This window comes from Oculina patagonica, chromosome 14, assembly GCF_052425735.1.
Source record: "Oculina patagonica isolate OP01 chromosome 14, crgOcupat, whole genome shotgun sequence".
In the NCBI taxonomy this organism is placed as follows: domain Eukaryota; kingdom Metazoa; phylum Cnidaria; class Anthozoa; order Scleractinia; family Oculinidae; genus Oculina; species Oculina patagonica.
In genome coordinates this window covers 6,777,942-6,795,960 of record NC_135771.1, presented here as the reverse complement: position 1 = coordinate 6,795,960, position 18,019 = coordinate 6,777,942, and the positions used below count along the sequence as shown (strand labels likewise).

The following is an 18,019-nucleotide window of genomic DNA, read 5'->3' as shown; positions in this document are numbered from 1 at the left end:
ACAGTAATGATGGCTGCAATATTTTCGTGGACTGTACCGCAGCCTTTAAGTATAAAAATATTCATCACCGAATGAAAGAGGTAACAGTTGTCAGTGAGACAAATAACTTGAGTTTTACCTTGAAGCATAAAGTCCACTGATAGACAGCTTCAGTATTACAATAGATCCGATCGCAATTTCCAGTCTCAGCGCAACATTGGCTTGCATTATGCGAAGAATGAAGATCTTTCTTTCTTAGTATTTTGGACGGCTTTTGGGAAAATTAAGGCTAAAAATCCTCTCAGATTTAAACAACTATACCCACATCAGCAGAAAAGGATGTGAAAACGTATATTCTATGTATAGTGACTTATTTCGTTAATCCATGCGGATTTATATTTTTATTTGGGAATCGTTAAGAATGCGGCCCTGAAGGCGAGCCAACATGGCGGATCGAAGGACGGCCTACAGTAACCGTTTAACAAAACATTTTGCGTCATATTTAAAAACTATCTTTTTTACAACACCCACCTTGATGACGTGATTTAAGCAAGATGTTTAGGTATCAACCAAACAAAACCCTTAATTTTGCTTTTAATCGAACGACCGATATCGCCGAAGTTATCATTAAGCTTAAATGTAGTTTATCAATGGGAAACATTAAAACACGCTGAGCTGGAGTATTAAGAGATACGTTTCACTTCTTTTCATTGTGCTTTTAATATACATCAATACGGTGTTTATATAAAGCGAAAGGACTTTACAGTCGAAACGAGTTGGCACCGATACAACGAACAGCTTACAAACATGCTGATAATATAATGTTATGATAGTAAATTTTGACAACTGGCAGGACATTTTATAGGATAATTCACTGGATAAAATCATGTTTAACAAAGCCAGACAAGCCGCATTATCTCAATACGCACAAACTTTTCGGTCACAACCGAAGAATTTACTGTTAATTTGGCAGATATCAGTGAATAAGCGGTAAAATTGTGTGTGATCATGTATAACCCCTGACCAATAATTCCGCCTTAAATCAGTTAAACGCACAAAGTTTTCGGACACTAAACCAAAGAATTAACACTGTAAATATAAACAATCGTATTAACGAGGAGAAAATTGCTGTGTGTGCTGAAGTTTATAAGCTAGAGTAAGCTTCCATTTTAAATTATCTTTATCTCGGTTAAACGATATCTGTTGTTTTTGCCCATCCGAAAATAACAATTTATCTAGGAATTGAAATGAGGTGGCTATGATCTTTATTAAATTTTATACTTAATAAATATCTACAATAGCGCTTCTGTGACGACAATCCTCCAGCTTTTCGACTCTCTTGCAAAGCTGTGAAATTTTGAAGTTGTTTGTTAAAATTGTTCGAAAGTAGTTATGACACATTTGTTGATGACCAAATAATACCAGATGCTATGCATATCAAAGTATGCAAAATAACTTTAGAAGTACACTCTTAAGCAAGATAAATTGTAGTGACGGGAGAACTTGGATGTTTCTTCTTTTATCTCATTATTTGCAGTATAATCTTTAAATTTTAAAACACTTTAAGTTAATTTATCAAATAACAAAAGTACAAGTAGTGCTTTAGAGCCATGAGACACTTTCGGTTTACAAATATTAATACTATTGGTTTACCATTGCGAATTACTAAATTAGGTAAAACTACATTTGATTTTTCACCTTTTCAGAGCAGGTTAAGCCCTTGTTTAGCACGTTGCAATTTTGCAAAAGCATTCGAGGCCTACTTGCTTAAAAGCATCAAGCAGATAAAGTTGATCCATCAACCAGAAGCAACAAATTCAGCCTCTATGTCATATAGAAAGGAAGTTGCAGCCACAGACAAAAGTAGTTGGAAAGGTTGTTAAAATATACTCGATTACATTGAGTTTTGCGGAATTCAACGTAATGGTACCACTTCCTGTACTGTTTTAGACCCCCCCTCACCCCTCCCTCGCTCCCCTATCAATGCTAGAACCTCACTTTACAATATGGGTAGAGTAAGGTTGCTGTTAGCTTAACTTTGAATAAGGGAGGAAAGGGGAAGAACAAAAATGCAAACTTACAAAAGTGCAGACTTCCCAACATTTTTGTCTGTGGTTGTTGGTTGGAGCCTTATCAAAGGAAAACAATGAATGTCGATCAAGGGTAAAGAGTAGCCGTAACCAAAATGCGGATAGATAGTTACAAGAAGGGCAAAAAGATACCTAGAGATTATATGTTATCGTTCATCAACTTCTCATCTCCAAAGTATTTCTTTGGAGCTGTCTTTCAATTTCGTAAATTTAACTTGTAAGGCTTAAATCAGATTATGTATATTTTGGCTATGTGCATTGAGAACATAATCAATCTAAGCACCCTTTAAGTTGTAGATATTTTTTATTTGTTAATTTTTAGTTTATTTTTTCTTGTTAAATCCTCAAAGGATAACAAGCACTTTTCCTCTTAGACTAATTAAGATTTAGCAAGTTTTAATATTTTAGCCAATTGGTTGTTTATATTTTCTTGTTGTATTGTTGTTCTATCTAAAGTATAATTATATTATGTTTTTGACGTTTGCTTGTTGTGTTAGAACTTAACGCTTCAAGTTGAGTATAAAGTCAAGAGAGTTTGTTCGTTTGTTTGTTTGGTGATCAAATCTGTTTTTACTAGCTTCTGTCTCACAAAATTAATCAAGTTATTTTGCTTCAAATAGTGAAGATGATGAGAGCATCAAAAAACCCCAAAGTGGTCGTCGCTGTTGTTATTTTTATTCTCGTAATAATTGTTATATATAAGAGCCAAAGAAATGAGATGATGAGGGAAAAGATGCCAAAAGGAGAGGCAAGAAACGACTTTGAGTTACCGACATCTGAAGTGAAAAATAACCCCAGCATGACCCAAACCAGATTAGAGGCAAGAAACGACATTGCGTTATCAGCATCTGAAGCAAAAAGTGACCCCACCACGGACAAAACCAGATTAAAAGTGAGTAAACAAACTTTCAGCAATTCAGAAAGTACTGACAAACGTAATAGTTACTTTCGACATTTAGTTGAGGAATAAAAAAATAAAAAAAATAAGTAAATAAATAAATAAATTACTTTTATTTAGACACGGCAATGTTTAAAGCTTGTAGCTTGTGGGGCCGTGTATTCCTGAACGAATTGGAATTTAGAAGTGTTGGTTTGTGTGGTAAAGGAAAACCGGAGAACCCAGAAAAACACTCGGAGCAAGGACGAGAACCAACAACAATCTCAACCCACAAAAGAAGCCGGGTCTGGGAATCAAACCCAGGCCACATCGGTAGGAGACGAGCGCTCAGCACCATAAAGAGTGGTCTATTCAAACTTGATTAGTCTATTAAACCAGAAATCACCTACCTGGAGATATCATAACCTAGTCCCCTGGTCCTTTTAGCAGAAAAAGGTGCGAAAACCCTGGGAACGTTGATGAAGAAGTCATTTAATTTTTTTAATTATTATCGTTTTGAAGGGAAACGAAGCGGCTGCTTACAAAGGCGGAGAAGCTGGCAAGAGAGACCTCGAACAAAAACAACGACTGAGACATTTCTGTGAAAACAGAACGCATAAAGAACCGAGTAAGGAGGCTCTAGAGCACCTCTACGTGTTTGACAAATACGAAGTGATGTTCTGCCTCGTACCAAAAGTTGCAACCCGTCAATGGATGCCCCTGTTGGGGGGATCTGGGGCGTATGGCCCTACTGTGAACCAGTTTCCACCAGAAAAAGCACAGCAAATGCTTCAAAATTTCTACAAATTCATGTTTGTACGAGAACCTTTTGAGCGGCTTTTATCGGCGTACAAAGATAAATATGTGCATCCGAGACCAGTTGACAAAGATCCCTACATCACAGTGTATGGGAGAAAGATTATTCAAAACTTTAGGCCCAACGCTTCCCAGGCAGATCTGCAGAGTGGTTACGGTGTGAAGTGGCCAGAATTCGTAGAGTACATAATAAATGGAGGTGAAAAAGAAGATTGGCACTGGAAGACTTATGAGGATATATGCGGGTTTTGCGACATTAAGTATGACTTTATAGGGCATTATGAAAATCTAGAAGAGGACTCTAAGTATGTCCTTGAGCAAGCCAACTTAACTCAGCTGAAATTTCCAAAGATTATTCCAGCAAAAACTAAAGATGAACTAGTACAGTACTACTCACAGATACCAAAAGATTGGATAAAGCGCCTTTGGCATGTGTATCAAGGCAGTTTCGAAGCGTTTGGCTATCCTTTTCCCGGGCCCTTGGCAAACTTGTTAGGTTCGTCGTAAACGTTGCGTTTCAAAAATCTTCAGTTATACATTTATAGCACATGTTGTTATCTTATAACAGCAGTTTTGAGATATTAAAGTACCTTTTTTACAAGATGTTGAACTCAATTTTATCACCAAATATTGTATTTTAATGCATTCGTGTATCTTTTTTGATTCGGGTGGTGTTCTGTATTGAAGCCGTATCAATGGTTGAAATTCATAAAATATTTTTCGCGCACGATTGGTATAAACACATAACGTGATACAGCCGTGATACAGCTTTTTCGACGGCTGCATGGTATATTGAAGGAGAATGCCCGAGGCTAAAAATTGTCCAAAAATGAACAGTTGGCCAAGAAAGGAAGCTTCGAAAGTAACTGTGAAATTTTGATGACAATCTATCAGTCAAGGGCACTATCCTTCAATATAACAGCAAGCCAGAAGGGGGTTTATTAATTTTATTAGCCTTCGAATAATTTCTCATTTTTAACACTGTGATTTGATTAGCAAGATAGACCTTAAAAAATGACTGTGTTTTGCACTCCTCTAAAAAATGGGGCCACGGATATCAAATGGGAAAACTAATCCGTGTGTTATGTCTGATACCCGTCGTCTGATTTTGTAAAACGCATTGTGTTTTGTCCGATGAGATCATGCGGACAATTTATTGGTGGGCCAACAGATAATTTCCCCCAAGTGATATTCCCCAGTTTCATAGTTAAGGTTGTATTCAGTCAGGGTATTGATAGGTAAGAGAGTTTTAGAACATTTGAATTTTTAACTTTTTAGCATGTCTTAAGTATTTTTTTTTGTTTTGTTTTATATACTATAATTCACATAATTAGTTCTTATATCGTTTTAATACAATTTTATCTCGTTTTCATGTAAATATAAATTCTTAGATATTTTTTAAACTTTTACATCTGTAAATTTAGTTAGGATCGGGCAGGCGAAGAGCCACTCTGTGGATATACTGCCCGAAGTGCCATTATTATTATTATTATTATTATTATTATAAGGAAGAAAAACTTGAAAGCTTCAGTTTAAGCCACTAAAAATTTCTAATTCTCTACACGACAAACGAACAAATGAAAAGTGATGTTCTCAACAGCATTAGTGATAATAACTAGCAGAAATAAAAACATTATTTTGGATAGTCCAGTCCCTGAACTGAAAATTCTGCGCCCTATAAAGGGGTTGAACCAAGGTGAGAGAAGGGAAAGTCCAGGATAACTTGCACGTGCATGCTCAAAGCAAACCAATCAATCACTCCACAAGTACTAAATTTTTGAATTTATCATCTGTGCGTGCGCGTTTCCAAAGGATTTGTTGTATATGATTTGGTTTCTCCCCCCCCCCCCCCCCCGCTTTTTTTGGGGTGGGGGGATGACGGATTTCTGAGCATGCGTACGCAAGTTATTCTGGACTCGTTCCTCCTGCGCCTGGCACCGAAGGGAGATTTCAGGGAGTAGCTAGACTAATGATGGGAAATGAGATTTTTAACAACCCCCCGCCCTTCAAGACCCTCTATATACACATGTAAAGTAAGATATAATTCAGCCCTATGTGCACGCGTCTGTTAAAATCATCCTTAGTAATTATAGAGGGTCCTGAAGGGGGGTCCTAAATCTCAGTTCCCAGCCCAATTTTGGTCCAAATCCCAGTTCCCAGGATAATTTTGGTCGAAATCCCAGTTCATAAACAAAAAAATAAAGTAAAAGACAGGTCTGCACTCCCCATGTGCCTTGTGGTCGCCAGTCTATGTTTTTAAAGGATTCACATTCGATCCTCAACCCTAACGGTCTATCTATAAAAAGGTCACAAAACATTCTACTGCCGGGAATAGAATTGAGAACACATTTCTACCTCAACAGCTGAAGAGAATCGCGAAGACTCGAAACCGCCAGTACTGTTAGCCACTGTAAAAAGTTGCAGAAATATTTGTCGTTCACGACTCTACATCCTCGGAGACCCAGGGGCAGTTAGTGGGGCGAAAAGAAGGAATAAATCGGGCAGAAATCGTAGCGAAAGTTTTCAAGGCACGAAGTGCACTTCGTGCCGTGCTTGAAAACTTTCGTCGCTACGATTTCTGCCCGATTTAGTCCTTCGTTTCGCCCCACTAACTGCCCCTGGGTCTCCGAGGATGGACTCTCTGACACAATACCTCTAAACAACGGTGTCGAAGACAGAGGCGGCGGCGCGTAGCGTTTTGGAACGTGGAGGGGGGGGGGGGGGTGGGGGGGGCTGAGACTGTCCCAAAAATACTCGACAGGTTATCATATTGGAGCAATTTTTTTCCGTTCTATCAACCTTTTGTTGTTGGAGTTTTTCTTACACCGCAGATTTCCGATGAATCTCCGATTGTTGTTCGAAGTCTATACAAACGTTTCCGATCATTTTTGGAACTATTATGAAGGTAAACGAAGTTTTCCAAGGATGTCCAAGGAAGTTTCAAAGATGTTTCACCTCACTCACGAGACGGAATTGCTTGACAAACCTATTTTACGCTATTGCGATATTTTTTGCACCAAAACGTGGGGGGGCTGCGTGCACCCGCCAAATTTTCGTTTCGGGGGGCCACAGCTCCCCTTCCCCCTGCTCCGCCGGTTATGGAAGATTATCACGACATCGCACCACCAAAGACGACGATCGTGCCAGTGACGAAAACTACGACCTTGACATGTCTGACCTGACAATTTTGTTGAATTAAATGAGAGCATTGGAGCCTTAAACAAAATTAATGCTGAAAACAAATTTTAAAAAACCCTCCGATCAGCTCTTTTTTAAAAAAGGGTAAATCCTTTAAATACATGCTTGTGAGAAAAAAAAATATAATTTGAAGGCGCTAATGCGACGCCGGCGACCACAAGGCACATGGGGAGTCCGTGGAGACCTGTTTTTTACTTTATTTTCACAAAGAAGTGAAATTCCATTCCCATTTTTCAAAGTGTTTTTTCCCATTTCCAGTGGTAAAATCCCAGTCCCAGTGCACGAATCCCATTTTCCCAGCCCAAAAAGAGGCAAATCCCAGCTCCCATTTTACCCCTTCAGGACCCTCATTATACATTATACCGTCAATGTAACGGCCCCGTCACATCCTTTGAGTCTCTGAGATCGATTAACTCAAGGGAGGGGTATGCGAAAAAATCAAAGTAGTTTATGGAAACCAATGCCTTAACAGAACGTTTGAGTTCTCCCAACCCGCCTTTGTGATTCGGAATCACGATGAAAACACATGGATACATGTAATCGAAACTTTTTTATTACAATCTTTTTTAGTACATTTTTTTAAAAAAATTATTTATTTATACCAGGTAAAAATCTCACGTTTCTGCACTAGCATTTTTCATATTTCTTCACTGCCAATATTTCCGACTTTGTTGCACTGCCAACTTCTTATTAATACACAGTCAATTTCATGTTCTTACACTGTCAATTTCACTTAATTTTTGCACTGTCCAGTTTACGTTCCCTCATTGTCAATTTAACATTTCTGGAGCGCCAATTTCACGTCTTTACTTTGCCAATTTCTGCACTGCAAAGTTCACTTTTCTGTACTGCCAATTTCTCTTTTTTTTTTTCGCTTCCAAGTTCACATTCCCGCATTGTCAATTTTAAGTTTTCCATCGTCATTTTGAAATTTTCTGCCATGGTATTCAATTCCTGCACTGCAAATTTCACATTTCCTCACTGCCAATTGCACGTTTCTACACAACCAATTTAACGTTTCTGTACTGCCAATTTCATGTTTATACTGTTAATTTCACGTTTCTACAATGCCAATTTCTGCACTGCAAAGTACACTTTACTGTCCTGCCAATTTCACGTTTCTTAACCGCCAAGTTCATATTCCCACATTGCAAATTTCAAGTTTCTGCACTTCCAATTTGACATTTCTGTGCACAGCCAATTTGAAATTTTCTGTTATTTCTGCACTGCCAGTTGCACGTGTGCACAAAGCCAAATTAACGTTTCAGTACTTTTCAATTTCTTGTCTCTCCACTGACAAGTTCACGTTCGCGCAATGGCAATTTCAAGTTTTGCATTGTCATTTTGAAATTTTCTGCCATGGTATTCAATTCCTGCACTGCAAATTTCACATTTCCTCACTGCCAATTGCACGTTTCTACACAACCAATTTAACGTTTCTGTACTGCCAATTTCATGTTTATACTGTTAATTTCACGTTTCTACAATGCCAATTTCTGCACTGCAAAGTACACTTTACTGTCCTGCCAATTTCACGTTTCTTAACCGCCAAGTTCATATTCCCACATTGTAAATTTCAAGTTTCTGCACTTCCAATTTGACATTTCTGTGCACTGCCAATTTGAAATTTTCCGTTATTTCTGCACTGCCAGTTGCACGTGTCTACAAAGCCAATTTAACGTTTCTGTACTGTCAATTTCTTGTCTTTCCACTGACAAGTTCACGTTCGCGCAATGGCAATTTCACGTTTTTTACTGCCAATTTCACGTTTAAGTTTTTACCTCTTGATACTCCGCAAAATGCACGTTTCTCCATTCCCAATTAATTCACTTTTCTGCACTGCAAAATTCACGTCGAGTTTCACGTTTAGGTACCGCCTATTTTACATTACTGCATTGCCAAGTTGACATTTTAGATATCCCTATATTTACAGTTTCATAATGCTTTGTCAGAACTCTACAGTTGTAACGTCATTAAAACAGAAAGGAAAGAGGCAGGCTCTTTAGTTACGTCTAATTTAGTAAATTTTCACAAAGACAACAAGCCCTATGCAGTACAATCAGCATTTCAATGTTCTGCTGCCTGAAAAGCCGTGGAAAATATGTTTAATCTGCATCCGGATGTCTTTTGCATTAAATGATCATAAAAGAGGGATTGAAACGAACGAAAGGAGACTAGATTACATTGAGGAACGACACCTTCAGGAATAACTTTTCAAATCTACGTTACGAAAGTTATCGACAGAAATGTTTTTATAGGTATTGTGTGACTCTTCAAGCACAAGTTTGCTCAATGAAATACCAATACTGTATTCCGACAGAAAAACGTCTTTTGGGTGTATAATTAAGGTTCTTCTGCCTACAAAGTCGTGGAAATAGTCTGCAGCCGGATGGATGTCTTTTGTATTTATAAATGGCCTTAGAAGAGGAATTGATACGAATGAATGGCGACTTACAAAAGCCGACGAACGACCATTTTAAATATGATTTTCCGACTCTGCTTGCGACGTTACAAGAATGACAGAAATGCTTCAATGGGACCCTTTTGACTTCCCAAGTACATGTTAACTTGGCGATTGATAATGTTTTGAAATGCAGTTGCGATGTGCTCAAGACATCTTGCGATAGGTAAAGCACCAGATAGTATGTCAACTAATGCCAGGCGATGGTCTTTGAAGAGGAATTGATACGAATGAATGGCGACTTACCAAAGTCGAGAAACGACGGCTTCAGGAATGACTCTTCGACACAGCTTGTGACGTTACAAAAATGAAAGAAATCCGCGGGTTTTTGCAAATGTTTAGCTGCATCATGATTAAAGTGCTGGCTCGGTTTCTGCAGTGATGTCACAGGGCTTCAAATGACCCGATAAATCCCATATTTTTTCATATCCCTATATTTACCAGAACAATTTCATAACTCTCTGCAAGATCCCTACAGTTGTAACAGTACAGTCAGCATTTCGATGTTCTTCTGCCTGCAAAGCCGTGGAAAATATGTTTAATCTGCATTTGGGTGTCTGTTGTATAAAATGATCATAAAAGAGGAATTGATTCGAACGAAAGAAGAATAAATTAAGTCGAGGAACGACACCTTCAGGAATAACTTTTCAACTCTACCGGTGACGTTACGAAAGTTACAGAAATGTTTTTATAGGTATTGTGTGACTCTCCAAGCACAAGTTTTCTCAATGAAAGACCAATACTGTATTCCTACAGAAAAACGTCTTTTGCGGCGTATAATTGAAGTTCTTTTGCCTACAAAGTCGTGGAAAATATGTTCAATCTGCAGCCGGATGTCTTTTGTATTTATAAATGGCCTTAGAAGAGGAATTGATACGAATGAATGGCGACTTACCAAAGTCGAGGACTTAACGCGAATGACTTTTCGACTCTGCTTGCGACGTTACAAGAATGACAGAAATGCTTCAATGGGACCTTTTTGACTTCCCAAGTACATGTTAACTTGGCGATTGATAATGTTTTGAAATGAAGTTGCGATGTGCTCAAGACACCTTGCGATAGGTAAAGCACCAAATAGTACGTATACCAATACTAGGCGATAATTTTATAAAACTCAGCTTTTAGCAGTGCATACGTTTGTCTGTCCACTTGAACATTGAGTTCTTTGAACAGCGAGTTCTTTTGGCCAAAAGGTTTTGTTATGGACACACGCAAGAGTTATCTAATCGTACCCGAAATGAAATTGAGTTTGCTCACGTCATAGCTTGGAGAGGCGCCGAACTGTGAAACTATCCCTTTACTGAACGGACCTTGAAATAGTACAAAGGTTTGGAGATTAAGAATTCAAAGACGGTTGGAGTAAATTTCATAGGAAGACGCGTGCGAAAGATATTGTAGACATCGACATTTCTTTCAAACGGTACTGGACAAGTACACGCGAGACAAACTAAAGTAAACATTTAATTCTCAGACGGAAGGGGCGAGAAACGTTTTTTCCGAAATTTTGAAAAGAAAATTTACTCCATAATTCTGAAACTCTAAGTAGCTGTTCATTCATCCCTTGAAGAAATTTTGGTATGTCAACGATGTGTTCATGATTTTTGACGTTGCCATGGCAACGTCAAAATTACAAGCGGAGCTGGCCAAAAATCGGCAATTTTGTCTTTTTTCTTTATTTGTTTTAGTCTTTTCAAAAAAAATTGTACGATTTGCTGAATTTTATATTCCATAAGCATTTATTTTGGCTTGATTTTGTATCAGTTTCAGTTATTTTCTTGCTTTCTAAGAAATGGTGAAATTCAAGATGGCAGATCCAAGATGGCGGCTATAACACTTCATGTGATGTCATATGTCGTCACAGCCAACAAAAATTATGTAATGTCGAATAAGTTAAGGGCTTTCTACTCAGTGCAAAATTATTGGCTACGTGTTTGTAGAACGAAAACATTGTACCATAGTGAGGGTATAAATTTGCTTGTACGTCCGAGGGTTAAGGTAATGAGCAAGTTTAGTTTCCAAACATCACATTGAATAGAAGCTCGTGGAACCCAGAGGACGTAATTAATCGGTGTTCCTCTGCCTGAAAGTCGTGGGAAATACGTTTAATCTGCATCTGGTTGTATTTTATATTTATAAATGGCCTTAGAAGTGAGAAGTTGCGAGTTACCAAAATGGAGAAACGGGGCCTTCAGGAATGACTTTTCGACTCTGCTTGCCGACGTTACGAAAATGATGGGAATGTTTCCCGACTGACATGCCTTTTAATCATGTAGCGATGAGCACAACTTATCTTACGATAGGTATAGCACCTGCCGAATGGTAAGCTATGACAACGTGTAAGAACAGTAGCATAAGATGACTTATGTATAAATTTTGGCAGTGCAAACCTTCCTGTCTGCCTTTCTCAAAGCATTTAAACATTGAATATCCTTCAACACTAAGTGCGATAGAAACGTCCTTAATGAGGAGAGGATAACCTCCGACGTTTCCATTAAATTGGTCACAATAAATAGATTGTCTTTTCTTGTCTATTGCTCTGTTGTACTATTGTTCTGTTACTTTGGTTAACACAGCTAAAAACAATGGTCATATTGAATGAAGTTTGCTGTAAACTATTCGGTCTAAAATCAGTTATGTTTTTGAATGTACTACAATACTCCGCTTAATGCCTGGACCTCAAGCCTTCAAGATCTCTTAAGTTCAGCATAAATATGCTAAAGTTTCTAACGCTTTCGTCTATGGAAAAAGGATTATTTGATTGTGCAGTAAACGGGCCTTATTGACACTGCAAAATTAAAAGTCTTTATTCTAAGAGGTTGACAATTGACAGAACGTAAATTACTAACAACTTCGTGGCCTTTGATCTAACAGTAATATATAAAGTAAAGAAGCGAAACTTTAACAATATCGGGGAATATCTCATGGCAAAGGATAGAATTGGCATCTTTTTTAATTGATGGCCTTCTATGTGAGTCTAATAAATGAATTTATGATAACTACCTTTGCTCATAAGGCGTCAATCCTGGCTTGAAATGAGTTCATTGGGAATCCAAGAAAGCTTGTCTCTTCTGGATATTCACCTGAAAAATAAAGTTATTGGCTAAAGCTGATTCGTAAAAGCAATTTGTATTTTACGTAAGACATTTCTGAATTTGAGATCGGCTCAGCGAAGTCAGTGTATTCAGTGTTTTTTTTTTCTGCTTTTAATATTCCGTTCCGCAGTGATTTGATTGTGATTTGGGAAGAGCGGCCTGTCAAACCTGGCAAGTGTTTTTTGTAAAGCCTTAGGCAGAAATAGCCTTCTGACTGATGACATATAACAAGGTTGTAGTTTCACTTGTTCCCAATTACCATAGCATTATCTTATACCATACAATTACCTTGTTCCTTATTGCCATGTAATGTTCATTTACAATATTTGTTTCAGTGTTTATTTACATTGGCCCTAAAAGGCCCCATTGGGGGAGTGCTCAATTAAGACATTTATTTATTTATTTATTATTTTATAGCAACGATAAATGGCATCCCCCTAATTTTAAGCAAAGCTAGCTTTATATAACCAGAAATTTTAATATTAATTTTCTTACAGTTTGAAGAAAAATGGTTTGGCTCTTTTTTGGCGAAGATTGATGCAATTCTGTTAGGCGGTTTTTACGACATGAAGTTGCACAAGTGAGATACCGCAAGAAATTATTGCCCCTCTTCTCCCAGTGGTAAAAGGGCACTATTCTCATTATTTGTTGTTTATCCTGCAAAGCTTAAGCTCAAGTTGTTCTTGTTCTCCGTATTTTTCTGTTATATTTTGAAATTTGCCTGACTTTTTCTCCAAGTCTCGACTGTTTCCGTTTGCACATTTGCATTATTTTATTATCAAGAATTAATTTTTTATCCTTTATTGGATGTCTAAAACAATACATAAACTGGCATTTCAATGAACTTAATTTCAAATGTATGTTCTTCTCGACAGTAGCCAGTAGGCTTACCTACAAAAACGTTCACTCTATTGACGACCAATTCTTCTTTTGAGCCCTCGTCACACTTGTTGATATTCGCTGTAAATTCGTACTATAGCCTGTGTCCACTCCAGCTGCATCAAATTCCTCTTTACTGACCCACTTCACGCAGCTCCAATCGGGAACGAACTGAGTCATATTTATTCAGAGGTCTTTGGTAAACCATGCAATCTATTAGCGGTGTTCCACTGTCACCAGGCTTACTCCACTTCAAGTTCAGCTCGTTTTCACTTATCTTACTTGAAAGGTTACTGAGTGCCACTGGCACGGGGATACCTGGGTAAACAACGATGGTAACTCAGCACAGAATCTTTCATTTTCACTTCCATTTACTTCATTTCCAACAAAACACAAGAAAGAAATGCAGCGTGGGGGATGGCGTAGTAGCCTTGTGAGAAACAAGTGGAATGGATTTTAGTATCATGCTTCTTCGTTACAGTAATTAAGATAACATTGCCAGAATTTTGGCTTAATATTAGACGATTGGCGTTAAAAATTAAAGCAGTTCATGCAAGTGTAAAGAAAACTTTATTTCTTGCTTCTTAAACCAATAATTCAAAAATGCCTCTTTAACTTAAGAAGAGAATTCCATTGACTAACATTTCTAGAACTGTCAGAACTATTGTCATTGTTGTTTCGTTTATGCAACATATTCATGCACACGTGCCATTTTGAACAAGATCAATCGCCTTTTGTGCATCTGAAGTTTGCCAAATCTGAGGGGTGCATCACCTATAAAGGGATGGGTGGGGACTTAATCAAGTGTGGAACGTATATGATGTGTTTTCTTTGAATAAAAATAGGTTTACTTAGTGCATCGAGAAATATACAGGTATTGTCACTCAAATACATTGTCAATCATTGTCAATATAAGTCAATCAATAGGTCAATGTTTTATTTGAGCCTGCAGTGACTAAGAGCTAGTGAGCTCGTTAAAAAACGTACGTTTGTAAAGTAAATAAAATAAAAATAACGCAAACATTAAAAGTTAAGGTAATTACTGAGCGATTTAAACTAACAACATTATCTGCAAGATCACTGTCAAGAAACTAAAACAAAACGTTTCCAAGATAGCTTTAAATGGATACCAATCTTGTTTACTAAGTTAAACTATTATATTATTAAGTTGAACTATTACAAACTTGTTATTCATTTATTATTTAACTTTCTCTTATTTCTTAGATACTCATAGCATATGATTAATATTGTCAACCACTTTTATTTTGAGTCTCTGTTCTATCAAGTGTGGTTAACAGTAATAATAAGCTTGTGTAGCGCCGATATGACAATGTAAGATACTTTCATCAGCGCTTATTTACAAATTAAAAACTGAAATTAAAAATATATACGTAATGTAAACTATATAAACTACTTAGAATGCTACTAGCTACACAGAACCTACTAGAAATAAGTAAAAAATAAAAATGAATTTAACAAAAGACTGGTTTAAAACAAAAAGTGAATTGCAAGAAAGCTTTCGATGTTCTCTTATTTGCAGCAAAACTGAGAATTATTTTCTGCAAAACAGGAGAATATATCATTAAAAAAAGAAATTTTAGTTGACATGCTTGGCTGCCTTTTTGAAAGCGTACAAAATATATTATTCCTACAAAGAAATATTTTAACCATTCGAATATGGATGCACAATACTTCACAGCTTACATTATGTGAAAGAGGCGCGAATAACGTCTCAAGTTCATGACATCCCTTTCTATTAAAACTGATCGTAACACATTTGATTAATTTCAGAACTGTTCAACATGTATCTTGCCAAATGCGCATATTTTGTATGGAGTTTCTGTTTACACTTTAGTTAAACAATACACCAAGCATTATGTGGTTTAACGGTTGAATGAGTGAGTGAATAACTTTATTTGAGTGTCTGAGTGTCTGAGTATTTAGCAAGCTCGTTGGGTACACTAAAAAAAGTGAAGTAGTAGTATGAATTAGTTGCAGATCTTCGGTTCGGTCAAGAGAAAATGGTACTTATACTCTCTTGGTTCGGTAAAACACAGCGGCGCATGGGAAGAACACGGAAAGATACTGTACAAAATTACGAGCCAAAGTTGCGCGCCTGCAACTGATTTGTGCCGCTTAGATATACTTACACGCAACCTTCCTATCAAAACTTTTGAGCGTGTAGTTTTGGTTTATGATTCTCAACGTCTTAAGCAAATAAAGATTATTAAGATTATTGTTATCAAGATTTCTAGTTCGCAAGTCGATTTAGAGTTTAAAGATAGACATTTTTGGCCCAGAATTTGTTAACCAGAATGCTGATTAAAACAACTACTCGAACTCAAACGCTTAAATTGGACAATCTCAGGTATCATTTTATCCAGTTATACAAATATCCCGCCGTTATCAGAGTTCGCTGAATCAGGAGGTTATCTGAGTCGTCTTGTTTGGGTCGTGATGTCCCTATTAATCCCCTAATATTCATTAATTTCATATTAATAAACAACATTAAAGCCCTGAATTTTTTTTCAGGCTTTTTTCAGGCTTCTTTATTCCAATTCCTTATATTGGAAATTCACTGCGATGATCATTTATCACTTTCACATACATCCGCAGTTCATATATGAATCATTTCACATACATTACATCAAACAACATTTATGCTAAACACAGCTACGTTCAAAAGCGAGATAACATTGGAGGAATTACTGAAAATACTGGAACTGAAAACACTGCAACTGGTCGTTCGATTTACAGTAAATTAAAGACGTGCCAGTGTTTGTTTCATGCCTTAATATTTAAACAACCTCATCGATGTCGGATGCTGTAAAAATGATCATAGCTAATTCTGTAGTAGTAGTAGTAGTTTTTATAAAACGTTTACGGGCGGCAGTCCTTGGATCCGCCATGCTGGCTCGCCTTCGGAGCCGACCTTGATTTCCAAAGAGAAATATTTTGCCCTGTTTTATAGAAAGTTTAGTGGAATAACGCGTTTTGTCGACTCCGTGTTAAAATTAAAATTCAAATATAGTAGATACTGCGAGTTCATTTTATGGGAAATAGCTTTTCGCGGATTGAGTGCTCATTATTTATCTGTTCACCTAAAAATATGATGTGGGTATTGTTGTTTAAATCTGAGAGGTTTCTAGTTTTATTTCCCCTTAAAGGCGTCGAAAGTAGACAGAAATACCTTCGTTCTCCGTGTAATGCAAGTCAAGGATGCTCTGAGTTGAGATGAATTACAATTCGACAAATCTGCACCCGGTGTCAAAGCTGTCCAGCAGATCGATGGACATTCTGCTGAAAAATATCTGGCAAGAAAATAAAGAACATTGCGGCCATTATCAGTGTCTAGCGAAGGTCTTAGTAATCTTTAGTGCGTTTTGCATAGTTATTAGTAATTAGTATCAGTAATCAGCTCCATACCTTTGCTTCCACTGATGTGATCAGAGCCTGTTTTTTTACAGCCATCCATAACTGCCATCCAACGCCACATACATTCCGCCTCATGGTTGTTTTTTCGCATCTCGCTAACACACTCGGCGCGAATGCAAATATTGACACCGAAAGGCAGTCAACAACAATCAACAATCATCTTCTCTATTGTTTACAGTGCGACGATTGAAAGCAGGTCCACTAAGACGACGTTATCCAATCACAGGTCAGAACGGGAACAGGATATTCAACCTTTTGCGGTTTGAGCCAGTCAAAGGCCAGGTACAAAACAATAATAACATTTCAACTTGTTTATGAATTCAAGTTTTGTGAAGCGCTTCGTCGATCGATCGTTGGATTTGTGATTCAACCGTTTCGGTTTTAGAGTAGTTTTACAACCTGGGTTTTCGCAAAACGTTGAAACATAGACTTTCCTGCACTAAACTTGGTTTAGTTCGTTTTTTACTCTTACGAATAGAGAGATATTAGGTTGCTCGGAAGTGTGCAGCTTTTGATATTGGCGCCGGTTTCGTGATTGTCCAAAATTTGCATATTTTACGCTTAAGCGATTCAGTCGAGGTCAATTTTTCCTTTCTTACAGTTATTTTGTGATTAGCCTTAGCTTGTTCTACTAAAGCACGTGGTATTATAGGCGATTCTTGTCTTTAGACTGGGTACACTCGCTTTCTCGTTTCGTTATATCAATAAAATTTACCGTGAGTATTCTTCGGTTCGCATCGATTCGGTTCGGAAAGCTTTGTGCGTTAAAATAGAAATTGCATTAAATTATGTCATTTTACATGGAGACACAGAACTTTCTTTTCTCATGATATCAGCTTACTTTACATTGAATTCTTCTGATGGATAAGCTCATTTTTAACTATGACTAAACTGTCATGTTTATACTTTATTTATGCTAAATGAATGTTAGGTAAACGAATTCAAATGCAAATTCCTCCTTTATGCTGTTGCCTTTTCAATGACGACGCCAAGATTTGTTTTTTAAGACAATACATATGACTAATTACCAAAATAATTATTCACGTTGTGCAGGCATGGTGATTCACTGTGCCTAGTTAGAGCAGTCGATCGAGGAAAAATGTGGAATGATTTGGGATGCTGTTAAGTTTTACTGACCCGCGGACCTCGTTTGTGTGCAGGACCTTATTAGTCAATGTGGAGCTGTTGTGGG

The 18,019-nt window shown here is 37.3% G+C and overlaps 2 protein-coding genes and 1 long non-coding RNA gene across 5 annotated transcripts in view; 2 read left to right on the top strand and 1 right to left on the bottom strand.

Annotated features, from left to right (window-relative positions):
• Nucleotides 1–18,019, top strand: part of LOC144638204 (carbohydrate sulfotransferase 3-like) — a 76,600-nt gene that overhangs the window by 4,142 nt on the left and 54,439 nt on the right. The gene's annotated exons all lie outside the window — the stretch shown is intronic.
• Nucleotides 2,455–4,365, top strand: LOC144638233 (carbohydrate sulfotransferase 10-like). The gene is made up of 2 exons (XM_078497446.1): nt 2,455–2,961; nt 3,469–4,365. The coding sequence occupies exons 1-2, from the start codon at nt 2,695–2,697 to the stop codon at nt 4,267–4,269; spliced, it is 1,068 nt and encodes a 355-aa protein (XP_078353572.1). The 5' UTR covers nt 2,455–2,694; the 3' UTR covers nt 4,270–4,365.
• Nucleotides 7,561–16,910, bottom strand: LOC144638407 (uncharacterized). 3 transcript variants are annotated; one of them, XR_013567941.1, is made up of 4 exons: nt 16,819–16,910; nt 13,405–13,710; nt 10,503–12,501; nt 7,561–10,423 (listed from the first exon to the last, which is right to left on the bottom strand). It is a non-coding gene; the product is annotated as an uncharacterized LOC144638407 (long non-coding RNA). The 3 variants fall into 3 exon arrangements; XR_013567940.1 differs by having other exon boundaries at nt 7,561–12,501; XR_013567942.1 differs by lacking the exon at nt 16,819–16,910 and adding an exon at nt 16,583–16,621 and having other exon boundaries at nt 7,561–12,501.

Bases quoted from the DNA above. Each gene is read 5' to 3' on its own strand.
- LOC144638233 (XM_078497446.1), top strand. From the start codon at position 2,695: ATGATGAGAGCATCAAAAAACCCCAAAGTGGTCGTCGCTGTTGTTATT. The intron at 2,962-3,468 runs GTGAGTAAACAA...ATCGTTTTGAAG, and splicing joins CGGACAAAACCAGATTAAAA to GGAAACGAAGCGGCTGCTTA.